Raw genomic sequence first — 27,279 nt, 5'->3', positions numbered from 1 at the left:
ATGCATTATATACACCCGATGGACGCTCCTAGATGACACTTACCCATACACACGCTTGTAAATACTTGCAGACGTTTTCATGGTTGAAATACAGTTATTATGCTGCAGAAATGTGTTGTGCGTGCACATACAGAATGGTGACCCTTCTGCTGTACGTTGGCTTTATCGATCTTTCCTGGCTACGGGGAATGTTTATCTGCTATTTACAGAAACGTTCTCAGGGTAAAATGACTGCAGATCACAATCCAAAGGGTAAATGTGACTTATCCTCATTTATTCGGACTCCCATGACAGCACTACGAGAGAGGGGATCCGCCCTTCAGGAACAGGAAACCTACAGATACAAAAGGGCGGTACCTCTCCCCATGCATCAGTTGGTTTCCTGTTCCTGGAGGGGCAGGATCCTACAGATTGAATCTCGTAGAATGGATCCCAGGCCGGCCGGTCGAATCAGGTAGCGGGGGGGTCTCCTACCTCGACCGGTGCGGAAGCTCCTGGAAGACATCACGGTGGTCCTGGCTGGACTGCACGTCAGTGATGTAGACAGCAGGGAGCAGAGTCCAGAGGATTCCTGATCTCCGTTAGCGCCGGCGCCGGTAAGTATATCGCTCCTTCGGTCCATGTGGTGGTGCAGCACGGTGGTGATGTAGCGGTGCCAGGAGGGGAACGCTATCCGGAACGCTGCTGCGTGCTCTTCGGCGTCCTGCATCGCTCTCAGCGTTAGCTGGAGCGTTTCCGGTGCAGTGACGTCGAGGGGGCGGAGTCAGCAGGCGTTTCCGGTCTCTGGGTGACTGCGCATGCGCAGTTCATCCAAAATGGCGGCGCCCATCGATCCCGAACGCCGGTCTCCTCACACACTGCGCTGACCCCCCAGATGTAGTCTCATCAGCCGGAACCAATAGGAGTGGCGCCAGGCAGCCTGCTGACCGGATCTGAGGGGGATTTAAGCAGGAGCTGGGAATAGAGCTCTGCCTTTGGTCACATCCACATCATGGAGAGTGATGGTGAGCGGCAGCTTCAGTTGCCGGAGGACGTGCGACAAAAGCCCACGGAGAAGGAGCATGCCAGAAGTGACCAGTCCAGCCGTAAAAGCTCGTCCAAGCAGGGATCCAGAGCATCGACTGGCAAAGAACCCCCTCGTGTTCCGGTACCTTTTTTGGCGTACACTGGTAAGAGATCTACGTGAATGCTCACTCAGTGACGCGGGCCCCTTATACTTTGTCATTTTAGGGAAAGAAAAGTGCAAAGTCGAAACATAAGGAGTGTGCCCTGTGTGAAGTCCCGTTACCAGATTCTTATATTAAAAAATTATGCGCCTCCTGTATACAACAGACGGTGAGGTCTACAGGAGTGGAGGGGTTGAGTGACATCAGGCTAGATAGATGGTATCACCCTTATTGTCCTCCCCTAGGTAGCGGAAGAATCTGCTTCTACGGCTAATCTGCGTGAGATGATCCGTACAGAAGTAAGGGAATCCCTGCGGTCTATGTCCCAGGCGGGGAGTTCAAAACAGAGAACCTCGGTGATCTCTGATTCATCAGAGGAAGATAAGGATGAAGGTTCCTATGGCTCAAATCTCTCTTCCTCGTCATCAGAAGAGGAATCTGGCCGATTCTCTCTGCCTCTGGACCGGGTAGATAAATTAGTTAAGTCGGTCAGAGGTACGATGGGCCTAGAAGAACCTAAGACTCCGCTTTCCCGTCAGCAACTAATGTTCAGTGGTTTGGAACACAAGAAGCGTAGGTCCTTCCCGGTGAATGATAAAATTCAAGACCTGATTCTCCGGGAATGGAAGAAACCGGAGAAGAAAGGCTCATTACCACCAGCCTTAAAACGCAGATATCCCTTTGAGGATACGACTGTGGATACCTGGGACAAGGCCCCTAAATTAGATGCTGCGGTAGCAAAGGCATCAAAAAAGGCCGCATTACCTTTCGAAGATATGGGATCCCTTAAAGACCCCCTTGACAGGAAGGCGGATACCTTCCTTAAAGGTACCTGGGAGATGGCAGCCGGATCGTTGAGGCCAGCGGTGGCTGCGACTTGTACAGCCAGATCCCTAATGGTCTGGCTGGAACAGTTGGAATCCCAGCTTAAGGAAGGTGCTTCCAGAAGTTCCATTCTAAGTGCGCTTCCGGTGATTCAAGATGCTGCGGCTTTCCTGTCGGACGCGTCGGTCGATTCGGTCAGGATGGCGGCCAGAGCAGCAGGACTCTCCAACGCGGCTCGTAGAGCCCTGTGGTTGAAATGTTGGTCGGGTGACATTCAATCAAGGTCCAAATTATGCGCTATCCCATGCAAAGGGGAATACCTTTTCGGACCAACCTTGGATGACCTGCTTGAAAAGGCTGGAGATGACAAGAAAAAATTCCCGAGTTTGTCATCATCTTCTTATCGGCGTCCATTCAACAGGAGGAGATTTGGTCGCGGAAGGAAGCGCGCATCCTCACCCGCTAGAGAGAATTTTAGATGGGAGGATAGACGCAGGAGAGGTACGGGTTACATGTTCCGCCGTTCCTCAAAAGAACGTAAGAAACCGGACCAATGACTAGCGATCCCTGTGGGAGGGAGATTGTCAGCCTTCTCTTCCGCATGGTCTAACATCTCAAATAGTGACTGGGTCCGAGGTATTATTTCAGAAGGTCTGAAATTAGAATTTATTCACTGGCCTCGGGATAAATTTATGTTAACCCCCTTACGTTCCTCCACTATTGAACAGACGGCTTTGGAGGCAGAAGTTGTGAGTTTATGCCTCAAAAACGTGCTGATTGAAGTTCCAGAGTCAGAAAGAGGGAGTGGATTCTACTCTCCCCTTTTTCTGATCCAGAAACCAGACAGATCATTTAGGACTATTATTAACCTTAAATCCCTGAATGAATACCTGGTTAAATACATGCTAGCCACCTTAGGGAGAGACCCAAGTTGGGCTAAATGTAGCGGGACGAAAGAGACCGAAAAGCCCTCTACTTAAAGGAAATACATAGTGGATGCTTTCCTGAAACGGAAAGTACTTGCAAGCAGCATAATACAAAGAATAGCAGGTTTACCCAGAATCCTTTGCAGTAGGCGGAGCTATGCAAATCATCTCTTTCCACCCCTGTCTAATCCACAGCGCTTGGAACCGCCAAGCGTGCAATGCTGCGGATTAGTTTCTAAATTTACACAGCCAACCAATTCCTCAGGTAGGAATTGGTTGGCTGTGTAAATTTAGAAACTAATCCGCAGCATTGCACGCTTGGCGGTTCCAAGCGCTGTGGATTAGACAGGGGTGGAAAGAGATGATTTGCATAGCTCCGCCTACTGCAAAGGATTCTGGGTAAACCTGCTATTCTTTGTATTATGCTGCTTGCAAGTACTTTCCGTTTCAGGAAAGCATCCACTATGTATTACCTGGTTAAAGCCACATTTAAAATGGAGTCAATCAGCTCTGCAATTAAAATGTTGTTCAAACACTGCTTCATGGTAGTTGTGGACTTAAAAGATGCGTATTATCATGTTCCTATCCATGAAAACTTTCAGAGGTTTCTACGTGTGGCGGTGTCTATGGGGGGTATTGTTCGACATTTTCAATTTAGAGCCCTTCCTTTCGGCCTCTCAACGTCTCCCCGAGTATTCACTAAAGTAGTTGCGGAGGTCATGGCGCATTTACGTGAATCTGATATCCTTATAATCCCTTATCTGGATGATTTCCTGATAGTTGGGAACTCAGCAGACCATTGCCTTGCTCAGGTAAAAACAGCTATATCTAAGCTAGAGAATCTGGGCTGGATCGTGAATTATGAAAAATCCCGATTACAACCCCTAAAAAACCAGAGATTCCTAGGTCTGCTGTTAGATTCCGAGTCCCAACAATGCTGTCTTCCAACTGATAAACTGCGCCATATCCAACAACAGGTATTAAAAGCAATTAAAGAACCAACCATGACTCTTAGACAGGCTATGTCCTTGTTAGGTTCCCTAACTTCCTGTATTCCCGCCGTCCGTTGGGCCCAGTTCCACTCCAGACCTTTACAGTTTGACGTACTGAATTATGACAGAGTCTTACAGGGTTCCTTGCAGGGTCAGATGACATTGAGTCCAGAGGTTCTGACATCTCTTAGATGGTGGCTAAGGGAAGACAATCTGTCAGCAGGAGTTCCCTGGGTGACTCAAGTGACTCGGGTAGTTACGACGGACGCCAGCCCCACAGGGTGGGGGGCACACATGGGTGACGTGGTAGTCCAGGGTCTATGGGACCCCCAAACATCAGCCTCTTTTAATCAAAAGGAGTTGTTGGCGATTGAATTATCAATTAAGGAACTCCTCGTGTATCTACAGGGTCACCATGTCAAAATCCTCTCCGACAATCAGGTGGCAGTGGCCTACGTGAATCACCAAGGTGGAACACGCTCCGAGTCCCTGATGGAAATAGCGGACCGCCTGCTCCAGATAGCGGAAAACCATTTTCTATCTTTATCCGCAGTACATATAAAAGGGAAGGAAAATATAAAGGCGGACTTTCTAAGTCGAAACACCTTAAGACAAGGAGAGTGGTCTCTGAACACAAAAATCTTCAACCAGATTGTCCGCAGGTGGGGTCATCCAGAGGTGGACCTATTTGCCAACAAGGACAACAGAAAAACGAAAAAATTCTGTTCCTTGAATCCCAGGGAATATCCGCTGGTAGTGGATGCCTTCCTGATCAGATGGGATTTCCGGTTGGCTTATGCGTTTCCCCCGCTAAACCTGTTGCCTCTGGTGGTCAGAAAGATAAGGGAGGATCAAGCGAGAATCATACTGATCGCTCCGTTCTGGCCCCGAAGGGCTTGGTTCTCCTGGCTCAGGACCATGTCGGTGGAAGACCCCTGGGTACTGCCAGACATCCCGGACCTACTTCATCAAGGTCCGATCAACCATCCACAAGTGAAGGGTCTACATTTGACGGCATGGTTTTTGAGAGGTCATTGTTAAAAAGCAGAGGTTTTTCTCCAAACCTCATTGATACCCTTATGAAGAGTAGAAAACTCATAACAACTAAGATCTACTCTAGAACTTGGAGGAAGTTTCTGGCCTCTTCAAATTTTAATATCGAAGAGGGTTTACCAATTAACCAGATTCTAGAATTCCTGCAGAGGGCTAGAGCTAAATCTATCCACGAGTACGCTAAAAGTACAAGTCTCAGCCCTAGGGGCCTTATTTTCTTGCAACATTGCTGGTAATTATTGGGTATCAAGGTTCATCAAAGCAGCTAGTAGATCCAGACCTATACACAGGAATAGGTCAATGCCCTGGGATCTTAACCTAGTCCTCTCAGCCTTGACTAAAGAACCGTTTGAGCCTTTACATTCAGCCTCACTTAAATTACTATCCCTCAAAACAGCATTTTTGGTGGCAATTACATCTGCTCGTAGGGTAGGAGACATACAGGCTCTTTCTAGGCTGTCCCCCTATACAGAGTTTCTACAGGACAGAGTAGTCCTCAGACCAGATCCAGCTTACTTACCAAAAGTGGCCTCAGAATTTCATAGATCTCAGGAGATAGTTCTACCATCATTTCTCCCTAATCCTTCTAATTCCAAAGAGGAGTTACTCCATACGTTAGATGTTAGGAGATGTCTCTTAGAATATATATCAGTCACTGATGCTTGGAAGAGAGAGGAGGCGTTGTTTCTATCTTTCCAAGGTCCCAGGAAAGGTCTTAGAGTGTCGAAGTACACGCTAGCGAAGTGGATTAGGGAGGCTATCTCTCTGGCTTATACTGCAGGTGGAGGTCCAGCTCCGCAGAATCTGAGGGCACATTCCACTCGGGCCATGGCTGCATCCTGGGCTGAGAGATCTGGAGTTTCCATCGACCAGATATGTAAGGCAGCTACGTGGTCATCCCCTTCCACCTTTTTCAAGCACTATAGGTTGGACTTGGGGTTCTCTTCTGATCTCACCTTCGGGTTAAGGGTGCTACAGGCTATAGTCCCTTCCTAAGGTAGTTTACATCTCTGTAATTCTCTCGTAGTGCTGTCATGGGAGTCCGAATAAAGCATTAAGCTACTTACTGGTAGCGGCATTTTTCGGAGGCCCATGACAGCACCCTTAGTTCCCTCCCTATTCACGTGGGGGTTGCACTTCCCATAATGTATATAATGAGATAGATAGATCTCACGTGTGGTATATAGTTCATTATGATTGATTATTTTTGGACATAAACTGTATATAATGTATGTTTGTGTGCTACTAACCGCGGTAGTCCTCTCAGGCTCTAATATACAACTGATGCATGGGGAGAGGTACCGCCCTTTTGTATCTGTAGGTTTCCTGTTCCTGAAGGGCGGATCCCCTCTCTCGTAGTGCTGTCATGGGCCTCCGAAAAATGCCGCTACCAGTAAGTAGCTTAATGCTTTCCCCAGCTATACTGCCATAATGATGCCCTCAGTGAGATGTCTATATCTGTGGACCAGAAGGCCGGTGTGCACGTGCTCATAACGTGGCTTTTATGAGCAGAAAGGAGCTTGTATGTTAGGGCCAGAGCCTACAATCTGGGGCCTTTGCCTGGAAAGACATAAGAAAAAGTGACTAGTGTATGCTGCATTTGTGATCATTATGACCTCGTGGTGGTCCGTGCGATATGGTGCTCGGCTTGTATCAGCGCTTGTTTGTGTATTAATGGCCCTTCGGTTACAAATATATCAATGAACATTACCAGCTCCTGGTTATGGCACAATTTCTGTTTTGCAGGCATATATTTCTACACTCTTGTCCAGAGTATGGTTGACTGGGGGTACAAACGTGATGTCAATGTAAAAGGCGCACCTTATGATTGGCGGAAAGCTCCTAGTAAGTATCTTGCGCTCATGAACACAGAAGTACACCCTAAAATAGAAACTATATATATATAATTTTTTTTTTTTTTTTTTTTTCTAGATGGTGGCCCGATTCTAACACATCGGGTATTCGAGAATATGCATGTCCACGTAGTATATTGCCCAGCCACATAGTTGGGCTGTTGGGGACACACAGGGTTAATAGCAGCGGAGCGCGTTACACCGCTGGCTGCTACCGCTGCCATTAACCCTGTGTGAGCGGTGGGGATTATGGAGCGGACGCCGGGCAGTGAGAGTAGGGGAGGGAGTAATCGGACTGTGGCCGTCGCTGATTGGTCGCGGCAGCCATGATAGGCAGCTGCCGGGACCTATCAGCGAACGAATAACCGTGACAGAAAGACAGACAGACGGAAGTACCCCTTAGACAATTATGTATATAGATTATATTAAATCCCACTCTTCACCCCTTTTTCATCCACCAAAGATGAATAAAAATAAGCACAATGCCTCTTGCATAAAAGTTGACTTTGCAATGTATGTGCACCAAAGTGATAGTGTTTAAAAACCACAGCTTGGATTAAAGTAAAAAATTTATGCTGCTCCATCAGAAAGGAAAATGGGAAAAGCCTGTAGAGCTCAGATTAAGGCAATACAAACCGAATATAAAGATACCATTTTTTTTTTTTTCTTGCAATGGTCTTGTATTTTGCTTTGTGTGGTACAGGTAGCACACTGGTCAGGACTCAGTTAGACTTTTTTTGTCTAAATGTCATTAACTTTGTCTTTGTAGATGAGAATACGGAATATTTTGAAGCCTTGCAGAAGCTCATAGAAACTTTGTATGAGGAGAACCAGAGCCCGGTGGTGCTAGTGGCTCACAGTATGGGCAATTTGTACACCCTTTACTTTCTAAATCGGCAAAAGCAATGCTGGAAGGACAAGTATATCCACTCCTTTGTGGCTCTCGGTGCTCCTTGGGGAGGAGTGGCAAAAACTCTTCGTGTTCTTGCATCAGGTTAGTAGAAAACCAAGTATAAGAAACTTGGTATACTGGAAACCTGGATAAACTGAAAGGAGTCCAGTTTTTAAAAGGTTTACCTCCAACCTCCAAAACAACTAGAGGAATGTGATTGTCGGGGCAGTGGGTTCACTTTGGCTTTTATATTATTGCGGCTTCTTTCTGGTGGCATGGTAGAATTAGTCCCTGAGATTGTTCAAATTCTTATCACACAAGCACCTACAGACTGGCTGTTTTTGGGGTGTTTGCCCCTCTTCAAAGCCCAGATGTTTGACACATGCCATAAATGTCTGAATGCAGGTCATAACTCTGGGACCTGGATCACATTATAAAAAATAAAAATAAAATAAAATAAAAAAAAAATAGAAAATTACAAAATAGTTCTTTACAATTTTTTTTATTTTTTTTGTAATGGCCAGAAAAAAAAGACCAGTAATCTTTGGGAGAATGTGTCCCCTAAGCAGCTTGACTAAGAACAGGTCTTGACTGCGAGTGACAGAGGAGCCTGTTCCCAAGATAAATGTAAGTCCAGAGTTTATAAACTCCCAGTGTCACCACCAAACTCTACTAAAGAAGTAGGCTTCATATCTTGTATGGTGCAAGGCTTGGAGCTGCTGACATCTCATCTAATTCCTTTGGTTTTTTTTTTCCTCTGTAGAATGCGGCCAGATCCTGTAATGTTGGTGGGGTGCACTTGTATAGTGCTGGGCGGCCCGCCTGATCTAATAACCAATGGGCTGTAAGCTCAGATGGTGCACTACACGTAGCTGTGACTGATACCTTATCGCAACCTTATGCATGTGCATTTATGCAAGGCAGCCACACACGCCATGAATGATGCGTGCATGAGTGGTTCTTTTATCAATATTTTGCACCATTTGCTATGGATAAGTGACTTTTTAAGAGCAAAAATAATTTTCAGAAAACTTAATTTTTTTTTTTTTTTCCAAAGTACTTTGTTTAACCTTTTTACCCCCAAGGGTGGTTTGCACGTTAATGACCGGGCCAATTTTTACAATTCTGACCACTGTCCCTTTATGAGGTTATAACTCTGGAACGCTTCAAGGGATCCTGGTGATTCTGACACTGTTTTCTCGTGACATATTGTACTTCATGATAGTGGTAAAATTTCTTTGATATTACCTGCATTTATTTGTGAAAAAAAAAGGAAATTTTGCGAAAATTTCGCAATTTTCCAACTTTGAATTTTTCTGCAATTAAATCACAGAGATGTCACACAAAATACTTAAGTAACATTTCCCACATGTCTACTTTACATCAGCACAATTTTGGAACCAAAAATTTTATTTTTTTAGGGAGTTATAAGGGTTAAAAATTGACCAGCAATTTCTCATTTTTACTACACCCTTTTTTTTTTTTTTTAAGGGAACACCTCTCATTTGAAGTCATTTTGAGGGGTCTATGATAGAAAATACCCAAGTGTGACACCATTCTAAAAACTGCACCCCTCAAGGTGTTCAAAACCACATTCAAGAAGTTTATTAAAGGGAACCTGTCACCTGAATTTGGCGGGACTGGTTTTGGGTCATATGGGCGGAGTTTTCAGGTGTTTGATTCACCCTTTCCTTACCCGCTGGCTGCATGCTGGCTGCAATATTGGATTGAAGTTCATTCTCTGTCCTCCATAGTACACACCTGCACAAGGCAAGATTGCTTTGCACAGGCGTGTACTATGGAGGACAGAGAATGAACTTCAATCCAATATTGCAGCTAGCATGCAGCCAGCGGGTAAGGAAAGGGTGAATCAAACACCTGAAAACTCCGCCCATATGACCCAAAACCAGTCCCGCCAAATTCAGGTGACAGAGTCCCTTTAACCCTTCTGGTGCTTCACAGGAATTTTTGGAATGTTTAAATAAAAATGAACATTTAACTTTTTTTCAGAAAAAAATTTACTTCAGCTCCAATTTGTTTTATTTTCCCAAGGGTAAGAAGAAAATGGACCCCAAAAGTTGTTGTCCGATTTGTCCTGAGTACGCTGATACCCCATATGTGGGGGTAAACCACTGTTTGGGCGCATGGCAGAGCTCGGAAGGGAAGGAGCGCCATTTGACTTTTCAATGCAAAATTGACTGGAATTGAGATGGAACACCATGTTGCATTTGGAGAGCCACTAATGTGCCTAAACATTGAAACCCCTCCCACAAGTGACACCATTTTGGAAAGTAGACCCCCTAAGGAACTTATCTAGATGTGTGGTGAGCACTTTGACCCACCAAGGGCTTCATAGAAGTTTATAATGCAGAGCCGTAAAAATAAAACAAATTTTTTCCCACAAAAATTATTTTTTTGCCCCCAGTTTTGTATTTTCCGAAGGGTAACAGGAGAAATGGGACCCCAAAAGTTGTTGTCCAATTTGTCCTGAGTCCACTAATACCCCCATATGTGGGGGGGAACCACCGTTTGGGCGCATGGGAGAGCTCGGAAGTGAAGGAGCGCTATTTGGAATACAGACTTAGATGGAATGGTCTGCAGGCGTCACATTGCGTTTGCAGAGCCCCTAATGTACCTAAACAGTAGAAACCCCCCACAAGTGACCCCATATTGGAAACTAGACCCCCAAGGAACTTATCTAGATGTGGTGTGAGAACTTTGAACCCCCAAATGTTTCACTACAGTTTATAATGCAGAGCCGTGAAAATAAAAAATAATTTTTGTGGAAAAAAAAAAGCTTTTTTAGCCCCCAGTTTTGTATTTTCCCAAGGGTAACAGGAGAAATTGGACCCCATAAGATGTTGTCCAACGTGTCCTGAGTACCCAAAACAAAGGCCTAAATCAGGGGCACTTCCAAAATATACAAGATATCAGATTAGAGAAACAACGGAAGCTTATTGCCAATAAAAACACTGAATTTTATTAATACATATAAAATCTAAACAAGTCCAATAGCAGTCAGTGGAGATAATGTGACAGAATATACTGTCTGCATAGTAGATGGTCCATCTAATGACCTGCATTCTCAGGTAAAATACACCTTGACCTGTCCCTATGCCCTGCACTTTAGCACTAGACGCACTTTTTAGCTACCATATAGGTGAGTGTAGTAATCCCACTTTGGATCCTTAGAACCTGTATAGACTTTGTCTTAGGTAGTTTTTCTGCCACGCATTTTCTATTACCCTTGGTTTTTTGTAGCATATTCTTAACCATAGTTGAGGCATGTGATTGCTGTACATATATTTGTAGGCATGCTACCTTCAGCCCACATATCTTAGACTTTTATCCACTGTGATATATGTATGGTTTATATAAACCACTTGTATGGGAAGTTATTGGCTATTTTTTCTCATTGCTGGGCTTGTGTAATTCTATGCCATATTATGTTATGCACATCTAGGTTCATTCCTGTCTATTTATCTGCAATCTTTGGGATCATTTGATTATTTATAGGTTTCTTTTTGGTGTATCTTTCCTATGCAGACAGTAGATTCTGTCACATTATCTCCACTGACTGCTATTGGACTTGTTTAGATTTTATATGTATTAATAAAATTCAGTGTTTTTATTGGCAATAAGCTTCCGTTGTTTCTCTAATCTGATATCGTGTCCTGAGTACGCTGATAACCCATATGTTGGGGTAAACCCCTGTTTGGGCGCACGGGAGAGCTCGGAAGGGAAGGAGCACTGTTCTACTTTTTCACCGTAGAATTGGCTGGAATTGAGATCGGACGCCATGTCGCGTTTGGAGAGCCCCTGATGTGCCTAAACAGTGGAAACCCCCCAATTATAACTGAAACCCTAATCCAAACACTCCCCTAACCCTAATCCCAACAGTAACCCTAACCACACCTCTAACCCAGACACACCCCTAACCCTAATCCCAACCCTATTCCCAACCGTAAATGTAATCCTAACCCTAGCCCTAACCCGGAAATAAATACATTTTTTAAAATTTTTTTAATTTTTCCCTAACTAAGGGGGTGATGAAAGGGGGTTTGATTTACTTTTATAGCGGGTTTTTTAGCGGATTTTTATGATTGGCAGCCGTCACACACTGAAAGACGCTTTTTATTGCAAAAAATATTTTTTGTGTTCCCACATTTTGAGAGCTATAATTTTTCCATATTTTGGTCCACAGTCATGTGAGGTCGTTTTTTGCGGGACTAGTTGACGTTTTTATTGGTAAAACTTTCGGGCACATGACAATTTTTGATCGCTTTTTATTCTGATTTTTGTAAGGCAGAATGACCAAAAACCAGCTATTCATGAATTTCTTTTGGGGGAGGTGTTTATACCGTTCCGTGTTTGGTAAAATGGATAAAGCAGTTTTATTCTTCGGGTCAGTACGATTACAGCGATACCTCATTTATATCATTTTTTTTTTTGGCGCTTTTATACGATAAAAACTATTTGATAGAAAAAATAATTATTTTTGCATCGCTTTATTCTGAGGACTATAACTTTTTTATTTTTTCGCTGATGCTGTATGGCAGCTCGTTTTTTGCGGGACAAAATGACGTTTTCAGCGGTGCCATGGTTATTTACAGGTCCTTCTCAAAAAATTAGCATATAGTGTTAAATTTCATTATTTACCATAATGTAATGATTACAATTAAACTTTCATATATTATAGATTCATTATCCACCAACTGAAATTTGTCAGGTCTTTTATTGTTTTAATACTGATGATTTTGGCATACAACTCCTGATAACCCAAAAAACCTGTCTCAATAAATTAGCATATCAAGAAAAGGTTCTCTAAACGACCTATTACCCTAATCTTCTGAATCAACTAATTAACTCTAAACACATGCAAAAGATACCTGAGGCTTTTATAAACTCCCTGCCTGGTTCATTACTCAAAACCCCCATCATGGGTAAGACTAGCGACCTGACAGATGTCAAGAAGGCCATCATTGACACCCTCAAGCAAGAGGGTAAGACCCAGAAAGAAATTTCTCAACAAATAGGCTGTTCCCAGAGTGCTGTATCAAGGCACCTCAATGGTAAGTCTGTTGGAAGGAAACAATGTGGCAGAAAACGCTGTACAACGAGAAGAGGAGACCGGACCCTGAGGAAGATTGTGGAGAAGGACCGATTCCAGACCTTGGGGAACCTGAGGAAGCAGTGGACTGAGTCTGGTGTGGAAACATCCAGAGCCACCGTGCACAGGCGTGTGCAGGAAATGGGCTACAGGTGCCGCATTCCCCAGGTAAAGCCACTTTTGAACCATAAACAGCGGCAGAGGCGCCTGACCTGGGCTACAGAGAAGCAGCACTGGACTGTTGCTAAGTGGTCCCAAGTACTTTTTTCTGATGAAAGCAAATTTTGCATGTCATTCGGAAATCAAGGTGCCAGAGTCTGGAGGAAGACTGGGGAGAAGGAAATGCCAAAATGCCTGAAGTCCAGTGTCAAGTACCCACAGTCAGTGATGGTGTGGGGTGCCATGTCAGCTGCTGGTGTTGGTCCACTGTGTTTCATCAAGGGCAGGTTCAATGCAGCTAGCTATCAGGAGATTTTGGAGCACTTCATGCTTCCATCGGCTGAAATGCTTTATGGAGATGAAGATTTCATTTTTCAGCACGACCTGGCACCTGCTCACAGTGCCAAAACCACTGGTAAATGGTTTACTGACCATGGTATTACTGTGCTCAATTGGCCTGCCAACTCTCCTGACCTGAACCCCATAGAGAATCTGTGGGATATTGTGAAGAGAAAGTTGAGAGACGCAAGACCCAACACTCTGGATGAGCTTAAGGCCGCTATTGAAGCATCCTGGGCCTCCATAACATCTCAGCAGTGTCACAGGCTGATTGCCCCCATGCCACGCCGCATTGAAGCAGTCATTTCTGCCAAAGGATTCCCGACCAAGTATTGAGTGCATAACTGAACATTATTATTTGATGTTTTTTTTGTTTGTTATTAAAAAACACTTTTATTTGATTGGATGGGTGAAATATGCTAATTTATTGAGACAGGTTTTTTGGGTTCTCAGGAGTTGTATGCCAAAATCATCAGTATTAAAACAATAAAAGACCTGACAAATTTCAGTTGGTGGATAATGAATCTATAATATATGAAAGTTTAATTGTAATCATTACATTATGGTAAATAATGAAATTTAACACTATATGCTAATTTTTTGAGAAGGACCTGTATATCCGTCTTTTTGATCGTGTTATTCCACTTTTTGTTCGGCGGTATGATAATAAAGCGTTGTTTTGCCTTTTTTTTTTTTTTTTTACCGCGTTCACTGGGTTAACTAGCGGGACAGTTTTATAGGTGGGGTCGTTACGGACGTGGCAATACTAAAGGTGTACTTTTATTGTTTTGTTTTTTTTATTTAGATAAAGAAATGTATTTATAGGAACAATATTTTTTGTTTGGGGAATTTTTTTTAATTTTTTTTTTTTTTTTACACATGTGAATTTTTTTTTTTTTTACACTATAACATTGCCCTGGGGTGGGGGCATCATATTATAGTGTAAGATCGCTGATCTGACACAGTGCACAGCAGTGTCATATCGGCGATCTGACATGCACAGCTCCAGGCTTCTCAGTGCCCTGCTGTGAGCAGGCGCTGTGAAGCCACCTCCCTCCCTGCAGGACCCGGATGCCGCGGCCATTTTGGATCCAGGGCCTGCAGCGAGGAAGGAGGTAAGAGACCTTCGGGGGGCTCCGGGGGTCTCAGGGAAGCAAGGATGCTTCCCTGTACCGCCGGCACACCGCGATCATGTTTGATCGCGGTGTGCCGGGGGTTAATGTGCCAGGAGCGGTCTGTGACCGCTCCTGGCACATTGTGCTGGATATCAGCTGCGATGGGCAGCTGACACTCGGCCGCGCTCCCCCCGTGAACGCGGCCGATCGCTATGACGTACTATCCTGTCGGTGGTCATACGGGCCCACGCCACCTCAACGGGATAGTATGTCACATGTCAGAAAGGGGTTAAGGTTTCTCTTAGTTTCATATCAGCTTATGAGCCCCCAGATATGATTAGTTTAACTGGCGCTGTGCACAGGATACAGATTCACTTTATATTGGAATGACCCCTTAAAGTGAACCTCAGATCAGGTAACACCATTTGCCTACAAGTATATAGCATTAGAAAGGTGCCAGGTGGCTGTACTGAAGGCACAGCGCCCATTCCAGGAGAAGGGGTATGTTCACACGTTGCAGATTTGCCTGTGGAATTTCCTGTGCAGATTCTTCCCTCTCTTGCCAGAAAACGCAGGTGCGTTTTTGATGCGTTTTTTCCATGCGGATTTGTATGCGTTTTTGAAAGCTAAATAAAGATCTACTATTGAACAAAAAAAGTTATTTCTTGTCCAACCTCCTTTTACATTTGTCCAACACACTCCATTACACACAGATGGATGGACGGATGGATGGAAAGACGGATGCCGGCGTCACACTAGTTTTACGGACGTATGAGAGGTGCAAAAACAACGCATTGCACACTGACCAATGATTCTCTATGGGGCAGCTCCTATCAGATGTATATTTCGCAGCCGCATTTTACGGGCGTAGAAAATCGCAGCATGCTGTGTTGGTCAGCGTATTGCGCAAAAAATCCGCCAATGAAAGTCTTGCCAACCTTGCCAACGGATTACATGCAGAACACTGTTCTGGGAACATTTCTGCGTATTGCGCCTGTAAAAAATGGACCGTATTTTCCTACGCCAAGTGTGACGCCAGCCTGAGAGGGAAAGAATGAGATGGATAGGCTACTTTCACACATCAGTTTGTTTCCGTCAGGCAGGATCCGGCGAATTTTTGAAAAAACGGATCCGTTGCAAATGGTGAAAAACTGATGCAACTGATTGCTCTTTAAAAAAACAATAAAAAAAACGGAAAATGTGCATGATTTGAATGGAGACATGCATGAAAAAAGATTCGGAGGCCGGATTCATCATTTAACATCTCAGTTTCATATATTTTTCGCCGTACAAAAAAAAACATTCTTCTGTATGTTTTCTCCGTCCGGCAGAAACAGCTTTTTTGACGGATCCAGCAAAAAACGGATGAAACATGTGGCCATCTGGCGCTAGTACATCTCTGAGAAACTGACCAGCAGGAAAAAAAAAAGGATGTTTTTTCCAGGACATCCCTCCTGACAGCACCACCAGGAGATTGTCCTTCTTATCCTTGATAGGGACAGGAATAAAGAAGAGGTTAAATAGCCCTCCACCCTTCAGTGTTTTTCCTGTCCCTATCAGGGATCGATGCAGAGGAATTATGGTGCGGCTTACTGTGCCGAAGATTCTAGGACAGCTGATTGAGCAGAGCTCCCGGGAAGCTTCATCCCTCTCCAGAGGGCTCTGAGCATAGGAGGCTTGCTCCAGCGGCAGACTCCGCAGAGCGCGCTGATACCAAGGGAGGTCCCTCAGCGCGGGTCAAGCTGTGTGCTCCCATCTTCGGCGCACCCCTCTCCAGAGGGCTCTGCAGCTGTGTACCCGGCCACACGCCGGCGGTGATAAGTATCCTGGCGCGACGGCGTCCACTTCCAGTTCCAGGGGCGGGGTTCTGGCCCGGGCCTCGTTGCTGCCGGCAGGGACGCCGAGAGAACGCGGCCTCGTGGGATGTGCTAGTGGGGCCGGGGAGGAATTCCCGCCCACGGTTCACCGTTCCATCAGGGATGCATACAGGTCCATTGCCTTACCGGGCTTCAAATCATCTGCCTTGTCCTCCTGATCTGCAATCTATTTAAACACAAACATCTGACAGCACACTTGTCCTAGGAACATGGAAGGTGCAGGTCGTGCAGACAGTCCTCAGAGCTCGCCCCAGAACATGTAAGTTATACATAGTGGGGTTTATTTCACAGCACTAGTCACACAAGCTATAGGGCTTTCTTATATCTCTATTGCAGGATAAAGCGCCCAAACGTTCAGTGGCAGTTCCTAAACGCAAGACTAATAGATGTCCACTATGTTCTAACAAACTTCCAGATGGACATTCTAAGAAATTGTGTGACGGCTGTATGTCAGGACTACTTAAAGAGGAGCAGTCCTCCTTTCTAGATAGTATTAAAACTATCAATAGAGAGGAGGTACAGTCCACAGTATCAACCCTGATGCCAGTTGAATCCCCCCCAGCCTAAAAGGCCCAGGTGGGAGCAGGATCCTAGCTCAGAAGAGGGTGAGCTTTCAACTTGCTGTATATCTGATTCCATGGAAGGCGAATGTTCAGCCATCCTCCCAGAAGAGAGAAAGATATCTGTTCTCTTCTGAAAACACGGACATACTCCTGCAGGCTGTTAGAAACACCATGAAGGTGGAAGAGGCCACAGAACCCCTTATGGTCCAAGATGAGATGTTTGGCAGGCTCAGAGCTCGCAGAAACAGGGTGTTTCTGGTGAACCACCATATAACAGAAATGATCCTGGAAGAATAGGAGGATGTCGGAAAGAAGCTAGTAGTCCCAAAAGATTTTAAATACCGACTCCCTTTTGATCCAGACGAGACCAAAGTATGGGAATCTGTACCTAAAGTGGATATACCAGTGGCCAAGATCTCAAAAGACCGCTATACCATTTGAAGATTCCTCTGGACTCAAAGACCCTATAGACAAAAGATCAGAAGATCTCAAGAAGGCCTGGGAAGCGTCATCAGCTATCATGAAAACTAATATCGCGGCTACCTCAGTAGCCAGGTCAATGACTCTGTGGGTAGAAAAATTAGAAACCCAAATTAACAATGAAACACCCAGAGAGGAAATCCTCAAGTCTTTACCGTTATTGAAGATGGCAACAGACTTTATGGCTGATGCTTCAGCTGAATCAGTTCGGTTCGCAGCAAGAAACAACGCCCTATCTAACGCAGCAAGAAGAGCTCTATGGCTCAGGTCATGGTCTGGCGATACGCAGTCAAAGAACAAACTGTGTTCAATACCCTTCTCCGGCCTTCATGTTTTTGGTCCAGTTTTGGACGAACTGCTTGAAAAAAGCAGAAGACAAGAAGAAAGGCTTTCCTGAGGAAAAGCCGAAAAATCCACCGTCCTTTCGGAGGACTTGTTCCCATCCCAGACAGGACTATAGAGGGAAAGGGAAATGCGGAAGATGGAGCTACCCGAAAGGTGGTAGAGGTACCTTTTCAGGATCAGAAGCCAAGAACCAGCAGACAATTCTTACAAGGCTGGAAAAAATCAGTCAAAATTCTTGGATCTTAAATACGATAGAGTGGGGGTACAGAATAGAATTCAGCCAATCACCTCCCAGGAGATTGTCTGACTCAGACCCACTCCTTGACAATTCACCAGAGACTTCTAAAAGATATTCAGGAACTTTACCAGATAAAAGCCATCATTCCGGTACCCCACTCTCAGAGGTTCAAGGGACACTATTCAAGCCTGTTCTCCATTAAAAAACAAAAAAAACAAAAGTGGAGAATACCGTACGATCATAAATCTAAATCTGTCGGTAACCTACAAACCGTTCAAGATGGAGTACCTCAAATCCGTCATGCCTCTAATCCAGAAAGGATCAGTAATGAGCACTTTAGACCTAAAAAGTGCTTACTACCAGGTTCCCATCTACGCCTCACACCAACAATATCTGATTTGCTATAAAAGACGGAGCAGAGGTGATGGCCTTTTTGAGAGAGAGATCCTGATTGTCCCTTATCTGGACGACATCCTGCTTATAGCAAACTCCTCTCAACAAATGAAGAATTTAACAACGATGTCAGTCCTAAAGAGCCTAGGATGGCTAATAAATCTAATAAAATCAAACTTCAAACCCGAGACAAGGAAGTTGTTTCTCTGAGTGATCTTAAGGTACCGTCACACTAGACGATATCGCTAGCGATCCGTGACGTTGCAGCGTCCTGGCTAGCGATATCGTCCAGTGTGACAGGCAGCAGCGATCAGGCCCCTGCTGTGATGTCGCTGGTCGGGGAAGAAAGGCCAGAACTTTATTTCGTCGCTGGCTCTCCCGCTGACATCGCTGAATCGGCGTGTGTGACACCGATTCAGCGATGTCTTCGCTGGTAACCAGGGTAAACATCGGGTTACTAAGCGCAGGGCCGCGCTTAGTAACCCGATGTTTACCCTGGTTACCATAGTTAAAGTAAAAAAACAAACACTACATACTTACCTACCGCTGTCTGTCCTCGGCGCTCTGCTTCCCTGGTCTGGCTGTGAGCGCCGGGCAGCCGGAAAGCAGAGCGGTGACGTCACCGCTCTGCTTTCCGGCCGCTGTGCTCACAGCCAGACCAGAGAAGCAGAGCGCCGAGGACAGACAGCGGTAGGTAAGTATGTAGTGTTTGTTTTTTTACTTTAACTATGGTAACCAGGGTAAACATCGGGTTACTATGCGCGGCCCTGCGCTTAGTAACCCGATGTTTACCCTGGTTACCGGCATCGTTGGTCGCTGGAGAGCTGTCTGTGTGACAGCTCTCCAGCGACCAAACAGCGACGCTGCAGCGATCCGGATTGTTGTCGGTATTGCTGCAGCGTCGCTTAGTGTGACGGTACCTTTACTCAACTCGGGAACATGCGTACCTCCCGCAACACAAGCAAGAATCATTCAAAAAGATTCAAATGTTTCATAAGCAAAAACAGACCTCCATAAGGAAGGCAATGCGGGTGCTGGGGTTAATGACATCATGCATTTCCAGCATTCAATGGAGTCTGTATCACTCAAGACCTTTGCAGCAGGAAGTTCGGTCACTGTGGGACGGCAGAGACCCAACCCTGGACAACAAAGTGCGTCTATCCAGAGACTTAAACAGATCACGGTCATGGTGGACCATACCAACAAACCTCGAGAAAGGAAGACCTTGGAGAATATCTCCGTGTGTGAACATCACTACAGACGCAAGTCTCAGAGGCTGGGGAGCCCACATGGAGGAGGACTACTCAAGGAACTTGGACTGCGTCAATACGAAGCAGGTCTTCAAACTACAGAGCTCAGGGCAGTCTGGGAAGCCTTAAAAACAGATCGGTGAAAGTTAAAGGACCAACACATCCATATTTTTTTCTGACCATTTAACAGTAGCCTTCCTACTTCACCACCAAGGAGGTCCAAAACATCACCATTTACAGGACCTGTCAGATACAATATTCTCCTGAGCAGAGCTCGGTCAAATCAATAATGGCAGTTCACCTAAAAGGCACCGAAAAACCAGGTAACCGACTTTGAGCAGACAAGTTATGCCCCACAGAATTGTCCCTAAATCAGGAAATCTTCCTCCACTTAACCCAACGTTGGGGTTTCCCAGAGGTGGATCTATTCGCCTCAAAGAAAAATACAAAGACAAAGGTTCTTTTCTCTAAATCCAGGAGACAGGCTGTCAGGAATAGACGCCCTGGCTCAGAAGTGGGATATAAATCTGGCATATGCTTTTCCTCCATTGGCTCGAATACCGAGAGCCTTGTGGAAGATCCAGGAGAGCCAGACATCAGTAATCCTAATAGTTCCATACTGGCCCAAAAGGAGCTGGTTTCCTCTACTAAAATGGATGTCCTTGGAAGAGCCAATCCATCTAACAGCAAGACTGGATCTTTTATCCAGGGCCCTCTACTTCATTAGAACCCGGATCTGCGACAGTAACAGCATGGATCCTGAAAAAAAATCCTAAGGTCAAAGGGCCTCTCAGATCCAGTCATTGCCACTATCCAGAGCAGCAGGAAGCCTGTGACTTCCACAATATACGGGAAAGTATGGAAGAAGTTCTGTTCAGAGTACAACTCCTGTGTCTGTCCGAGGGCCCAAACATCCCTAAGATCCTAGACTTTCTCCAGTCAGGCTTTGATAAAGGACTAAGACCTAGTACGTTAGAAGGAACTAAGGGCTGAAATTTGTACTTTTTATGACTTTGTTAGCTACTCATCCATGGATAGTGAGATTTAAGGCCATCCAAAGACTTAGGCCTACAATTCGCAGTACAGTACCTCCCTGGGATCTAAACCTGGTCTTGAACGAACTTTGTAAAGATCCATACGAACCACTAAATCAGGCAGACTTAAAAGCTGCTACCTTTTAAAGTCCTCTTCCTAGTTTCAATAACTTCAGCGAGACGTATTGGCGAGATTCAATCCTTATCCATTAAAGATACATACCTGAAAATTCAAGATGATTGTATCATCCTTAAACTAGATCCCGGGTTTCTCCCTAAGGTCTTTTTGACTTCCATAGAAGTCAAGAGATTGTTCTACCCACATTTTGCCAGAATTATAGTAATGAGAAGGAGCGTTCTCTTCACGCCTTAGCTGTTAAGAGGACAATTCCACACTACTTAGAGATCACAAACAATTGGAGAGTGGACTCTAACTATTCATCCAGATGGCCGGAAAGAACAGAGGGAAGAAGGCCCTCCAAAGCTACTCTAGCTAGATGGATTAAGTCAACTATCAGGGCAGCCTATATCTTCGGCAGGGAAACACCCACCAGAAAGTCTCAGAGCGCACTCATTGAGGGCAGTCTCGGCCTCATGGGCAGAAAGCACTGGGGCTTCTATGGACCAAATATGCAGAGCTACAACTTATTCTAGATCAAATACGTTCTGTAGACGCTATAAATGTTACAGCGAACCAACAGACTACAATTGGGAGGAAAGTCCTCCAGGCGGTAATCCCGCCCTAAAATAGGAATTATTTGGTATTTCTCCTGGTGGTGCTGTCAGGAGGGACCTCCTGGAAAGTAGGAATTAGTCCTACCGGTAATAGTGTTTCCAGGAGTCCATCATGACAGCACCCCTTATATACCCTCCCTTGAGTTCCTGTTTGATATGTGATGTAAACATGTGTAGAAAGGAATACCAATAAAAGAGTTGCATCCATCCTGGTGTGGTACTTGGAAAAATCACTGAAGGGTGGAGGTGGAGAGGGGCTATATAACCTCTTATGTTCCTGTCCCTATCAAGCATAAGAAGGACAACCTCCTGGTGGTGCTGTCATGATGGACTCCTGGAAACACTATTACCGGTAGGACTAATTCCTACTTTTTTTTAAATTTTTTTATTTTTTTATTCATTTAAGGTTTTTTTTTTTTTTTTTCAAAACTCGCCGGATTGTGCCTGATGGCAAAAATCTGATGTGTGAAAGTAGCCAGATAGTTATATCTATAGATAGATATATCCATAGATAGGCCGATGTTGATTAATGAACATAAAGAATAAAACGGGGGGGAGGAAATGGTGTGGGCTCCCACGCAATTTTCTGTGCCAGAGGGGGAAAGCCAGGGGCCAATATCTGTAGCCTGGGAAGGGGGATAATACCCATGGCCTCTTTCCAGGCTATGAATATCAGCCCACAGCTGTCTGCGTAGCCTTTACTGGCTATTAAAATGGGACCCAGAAAAAAAAAATGTTGGGTCCCCCCTATATTTTATAGCCAGAAAGGCTAAGCAGACAGCTGCAGGCTGATATTCATGGCCTAGAGAGGGGCCATGGATATTGGCCGCCCCAGAAATGGCGCATCTGTAAGATGCGCCAATTCCGGCACTTAGCCCCTCTCTTCCCACTCCCCTGTAGCGGTGGGATATAGGATAATAAGCGGTTAATGTCACCTTGCTAATGTAAGGTGACATTAAGCCTGGTTAATAATGGAGAGGCGTCAATAAGACGCCTATCCATTACTAATTCTATAGTAGTGAGTTAAAAAAACACACAGCCAGAAAAAAGTATTTTAATATTCTTAATTTAACCATACTTGCCATACTCGATCGCCAGCAAAAAATTAAAAATAATAAACTGTATTCTCACTTTCTGCTGCAGTCCAATTAATAACGCGTGTCCCACGACGATCTCCCCTATAGCACAGTGACATCAGGAGATGTCACTGCTCTATAGGCCTCCAGTCACACACTGACAGGAGACAATGGCTCCTGCAGAGCATCACTGAGAGGTTACCCTAGTTCACTGGTCTCACTTTATGCCATTGCTGCGTGGGAACTTTCTCACACAGCAGTGCCACAAGCGAGACTAGGGACTTTTTTTTTTTTTTACAGTGGCGGAGGTATACAGTGCGGAAGGATACCTCCCTCCCGTCATTGTATTCCTGGCGCCCTTGGAGAGCGGTTGCATCAGCTGATGCTGCTGCTCTCCCACAGGAGATCGTCGTGGGATATTCGTTTTAATAGGATTTCTGTGGATCAGGGAGTATATTTGTTGTTTTAATAATTTTTTACAGGTGACACTGGCTTTGTGGAGCAAAGTGACAAGTGATGGTGAGTATGTACTGTTGTGTACTGTTTGTTGTTTTTTTTTGTTTTTTTACATTCAACACATTGCCTTGATGATGGGACTACTGCTGTCCCATCATTGGCTAATGTCCCATCATTGGCTTAGTATGATGTGATGGCGGAATAAAGACTTTTCTTTCATATACCCTTCACCTGGAATGGATGCTGCTTCTTTTTCTACATTGTGAGTATTGGTCCAGTGGATCCATGGACGTTGGAGCGTGCATCCTGGTTGATTGAGTGCTGCTGGTTGCTGCTTTTTTACATCATTGGCTAATGTGTCAATCACTGCCACTGTAGCAGGCATAGCCCAATGGGACTTGTAGTCCCTTCGGACGATGCCTGCACACGCGCACACCCTCAAGGAGCCACGCAATCGCCGCAAACACGCACATTTTCCCCCGCACAGTCACCGCCCACACACGCAACACACTCCGCCCCTCCCGATCTGCAGCATTTCTCGCAGCTAAACCGCAGATCTTTTTGAGATCTGCGGTTTTGCTGCGGATGTGCCCTACTCAATGCAAGTCAATGGGTGCAGAAACACTGCAGATCTGCCCAAATAAATGACATGCTCCTTCTCTTAACCCGCAGCGCTTTCAGTGTGGAGTTTTCCACACAATTAGCGCATCATTTTATTTTGTCCATTGATTTACATTGTACTGTAAATCACTTGCGGATCTGCAGCGTTTCCGCGCGGAAAAAAACCCGCTGCGGATCCATAGGAAATCCGCAAAGTGTGCACATTGCCAAAAGGTTCACTCTCTCCCAGGAGCTGCAAATGTAGTACGGCAGCCAGGCACCTTTCTAATGCTATATACCTGTAGATTAACCCTATATCTACAAGTTGTGCTATCAGACATGACCGGTTCCCTTTAAACTCATTCAAAGTTCACGTCCATTGCTTCTTTCTCCTCCTGGATTGAGCTTTCATTCACCAAATTATCGACTTGCAGATGGCTGTCTTTGAGTACAAACTTCCCCATTTCTCAGAAGTGAAGTTAGTTCTTCATAGAACTTTTTGGCTATGTGCACACGTAAGAAAAGAGGTGCAGAATTTTCTGCACAAAATCCGCAGCTCCTGGCAGAATCCGCAGCTGCGGATTTGTCACAGATTTTTTGTGGTTTTTATGCGGAATTTGTGCGGATTTTGCCACTGTGGACTTTTAACATGGAGGGGTGCAGAAACGCTGCAGATCCGCACAAAAGAAGTGACATGCACATGAAATCCGCAGCAATTCCGCACTGATTTTTCTGCACGATTTTTTTTTTCCCCATTAACATTGTACTGTACATCACAGTGCAGATCTGCAGCGTTTCTGCGTGGTAAAATCCGCTGCGGATCCGCAGCAAATGTGCACATAGCCTTAGAGCTTTAACTATTTCAGTCAAACTTGCAGCACAATGTCCACTTCTAGCTCCTCCCTCCCCTCGCCATAGAATGTTTTATAAGCACCAACTATTCTATCTCAATAATGATTAATCTGTCTTCGAGTACAGATTTTCCCCTGGTCAGTCTGGGAGGAGAGATCTCCATGATCTGTTAACGTTGCATGACGTTTTAAAGTAAATTCTTCGGCTCCTGGAATCTCTAACTCCTCTGTCCCCTTTAAAATCCTAGCAAAGACAGATAATCCCAGGAGACCATGGCCTAGAGCAATATATATATATTTTTTTTATTCAAAATGTATAGGGTTACTTTTCTGTTATTTAAATAAAAACTCATTAACCTAATTAAAATATGAGCATTGCACTTAAAAAGAACCTGTCAGCAGGATTGTGCCCAGTAAACGACCGTGTCAGGTTGGCGCTATTATACTGATTAAAATGAGAATTTTCCAATAAACTATATATTATTTGGGAAAACATAGGATTATACACTTGCGTTTTTGAACTTTTGCTTTTGATTCCACATGGGTAAAATATTAACAAAAATACTCTTGACATGTCTCAAAGCCTGTACTGTTCTGAGTTGAATGGTGTTTGTCCCATTTCACTACCTTGTTTGTGGCCTGAGTTATGAGGAGAAACATGTAGGCATAGAATACAGAAATTTTTTTTTTTTTTTTTTCACAACTTTGAAAACTAAAAAAATAACAGATTTATAGAATTTTTAATTTGGTTTCTTCACATTTTGCATCTTCTATTCATTGGCTCACTTGACGGGGAATGACCCCTATCCATGTCCAATATTGATTTAAAATTTTCTTATTGTATATCTACATTATGCACACTTTTTTTATATGCTTAGATTGTATTTGTCCAAACCGATATTTTTATAATTTTGGATTTTTTTTTTCTCTTCTGATCTGTGTTTTAGGAGACAATAATAGAATTCCAGTCATCAGCTCCTTGCGGATCCGTGACCAGCAGCGCTCGGCAGTCACCACCAGTTGGCTACTACCCTATGATAACACTTGGCCAGCCAGTAAAGTTTTTGTAACCACACCAACTACGAACTACACATTGAAGGACTACCAGAATTTTTACAATGACATTGACTTTAAGGAGGGTTGGTTTATGAGAAAAGAAACGGAAAGCCTTATCTCCTCTCTTACTGCTCCAGGGGTGGTAGTACATTGCCTTTATGGAACGGAGGTTGACACACCCGATTCATTTCACTATGATTCTTTTCCAGACAAGGACCCAAACATCATTTATGGACCTGGAGATGGAACAGTCAACATAGAAAGTGCCTTACAGTGTCGGAAGTGGGTAGGCCTTCAGAAACAGGCAGTATATCTGGTGGAGCTGCCGGGAAATGAACACATTGCCATGTTGTCAAATATCACCACTATATCCTACATCAAGAAGCTCCTTCTGGGGGTCTAGCTTGTATTTCTTGGGTGTGGTGTTGCCTTCTGTGCACTGGTTTTGGTAGTCATCTACCATATGGTTTGCTGCACAAGAGCAGATGATCTCTACTTTTAATGCATAAATGAAGAGATGGTCTCCATACAATAGGCCTATTGTGCAGACAGTCTGTTATTTATAGAGATCATGCATTGCTGGAAGATGCTTTCTTGGGTTGCTATGATTCGACACGCCGTGTGTTTCTCGGGCTTCATTTATGCTCAATATCTTTTTCAACAACTCATAACCCACAAGTGTGTGTAATATATGTATTTTATATTTTTTTTAATGTATGAATAAAATGTCATATTTAAACTATTGTATGAAGAACAATATTCCATTATTTAAGTGTATTAAGACATATATGTTTTTCAGTCACATTTTGATGTAACCAGAAAACTCTTAAAAATCCATGTGATATTTAATTGAGCCCTCAAATGAGTGTCTGATCATAATGCACAGATGGTTTACAGCAGTGTTCCCCAACTCCGGTCCTCAAGAGCCACCAACAGGTCATGTTTTGAGGATTTTCTTAGTATTGAACAGGTCATTGAATGCTTGCCTGTCCATGTGATGCAATTATCACCTGTGCAATACTAAGGAAATCCTGAAAGCATGACCTGTTGGTGGCTTTTGAGGACCGAACTTGGGGAACACTGCTTTACAGCATAGATGTTTGCTTATAAAAGCGATTTGTGACCTACAGGAACAAGTGAAGGTGTTTACAAAAAATGTAATGTCGGCTCTGACAGTGTACCTCAATGATGTTGTTGTTAAATATGTAACAGAAGATATTCCGATTTGATATTCTTGCACATGAATAGTATTTGCCCCTGAATATTGTATTGTGTTGTATGTTGCCTCCATGTCTTAAGGCTGTCCTAACAGTCAGCAGATAGGCCGTTCCCCATGTGATGGACATTGCAGGATGCACCTTCACCATCTCACCACAATGTCTGTTCCAGAAATCAGGTTGTCAAAGCTGAAACTGCCAAATTTATATACATGATGCGTTTTCGTATTCTTGGGATGTGAATTTTTTTTCTAAATGTTAAATGTTTGCCTTTTGTGCCTCAAAATTTAAATAAATGTTTTAAATACAAATGTTGTCAGTAATTTTAAATGTCACTTCTATCATCCATGACAGTACCAACAAGAGAGGGCATCCGCCCTTCAAGGACAGGGAACCTTTAACCCCTTCATGACCCAGCCTATTTTGACCTTAATGACCCGGCCGTTTTTTGCAATTCTGACCAGTGTCCCTTTGAGGTAATAACTCAGGAACGCTTCAACGAATCCTAGCGGTTCTGAGCTTGTTTTTTCGTGACATATTGGGCTTCATGTTAGTGGTAAATTTAGGTCGATAATTTTTGCATTTATTTGTGAAAAAAATGGAAATTTGGCTAAAATTTTGCAATTTTAAAATTTTCAATTTTTATTCTGAGTTGTGACACAAAATAGTTAATAAATC

At 44.2% G+C, this 27,279-nt stretch overlaps 1 protein-coding gene across 3 annotated transcripts in view; it reads left to right on the top strand.

Annotated features, from left to right (window-relative positions):
* PLA2G15 (phospholipase A2 group XV) overlaps positions 1 to 26,912 on the top strand; it is a 59,848-nt gene extending 32,936 nt beyond the window's left edge. For all 3 annotated transcript variants that reach the window (XM_069740262.1, XM_069740261.1, XM_069740260.1), the window contains exons 4-6: positions 6,709 to 6,807; positions 7,585 to 7,809; positions 25,276 to 26,912. In XM_069740262.1, coding sequence (XP_069596363.1) covers positions 6,709 to 6,807; positions 7,585 to 7,809; positions 25,276 to 25,787 — 836 coding nt within the window. In that variant the 3' untranslated portion in view covers positions 25,788 to 26,912. The remainder of the gene's footprint in view (positions 1 to 6,708; positions 6,808 to 7,584; positions 7,810 to 25,275) is intronic.
* Positions 26,913 to 27,279: the final 367 nt, after the last annotated feature.

The sequence above is a fragment of the Ranitomeya imitator genome, chromosome 9 (assembly GCF_032444005.1).
Source record: "Ranitomeya imitator isolate aRanImi1 chromosome 9, aRanImi1.pri, whole genome shotgun sequence".
Taxonomy (NCBI): domain Eukaryota; kingdom Metazoa; phylum Chordata; class Amphibia; order Anura; family Dendrobatidae; genus Ranitomeya; species Ranitomeya imitator.
Note: the sequence above shows the minus strand (reverse complement) of the source record. Positions and strands in the feature narration are given on the sequence as shown.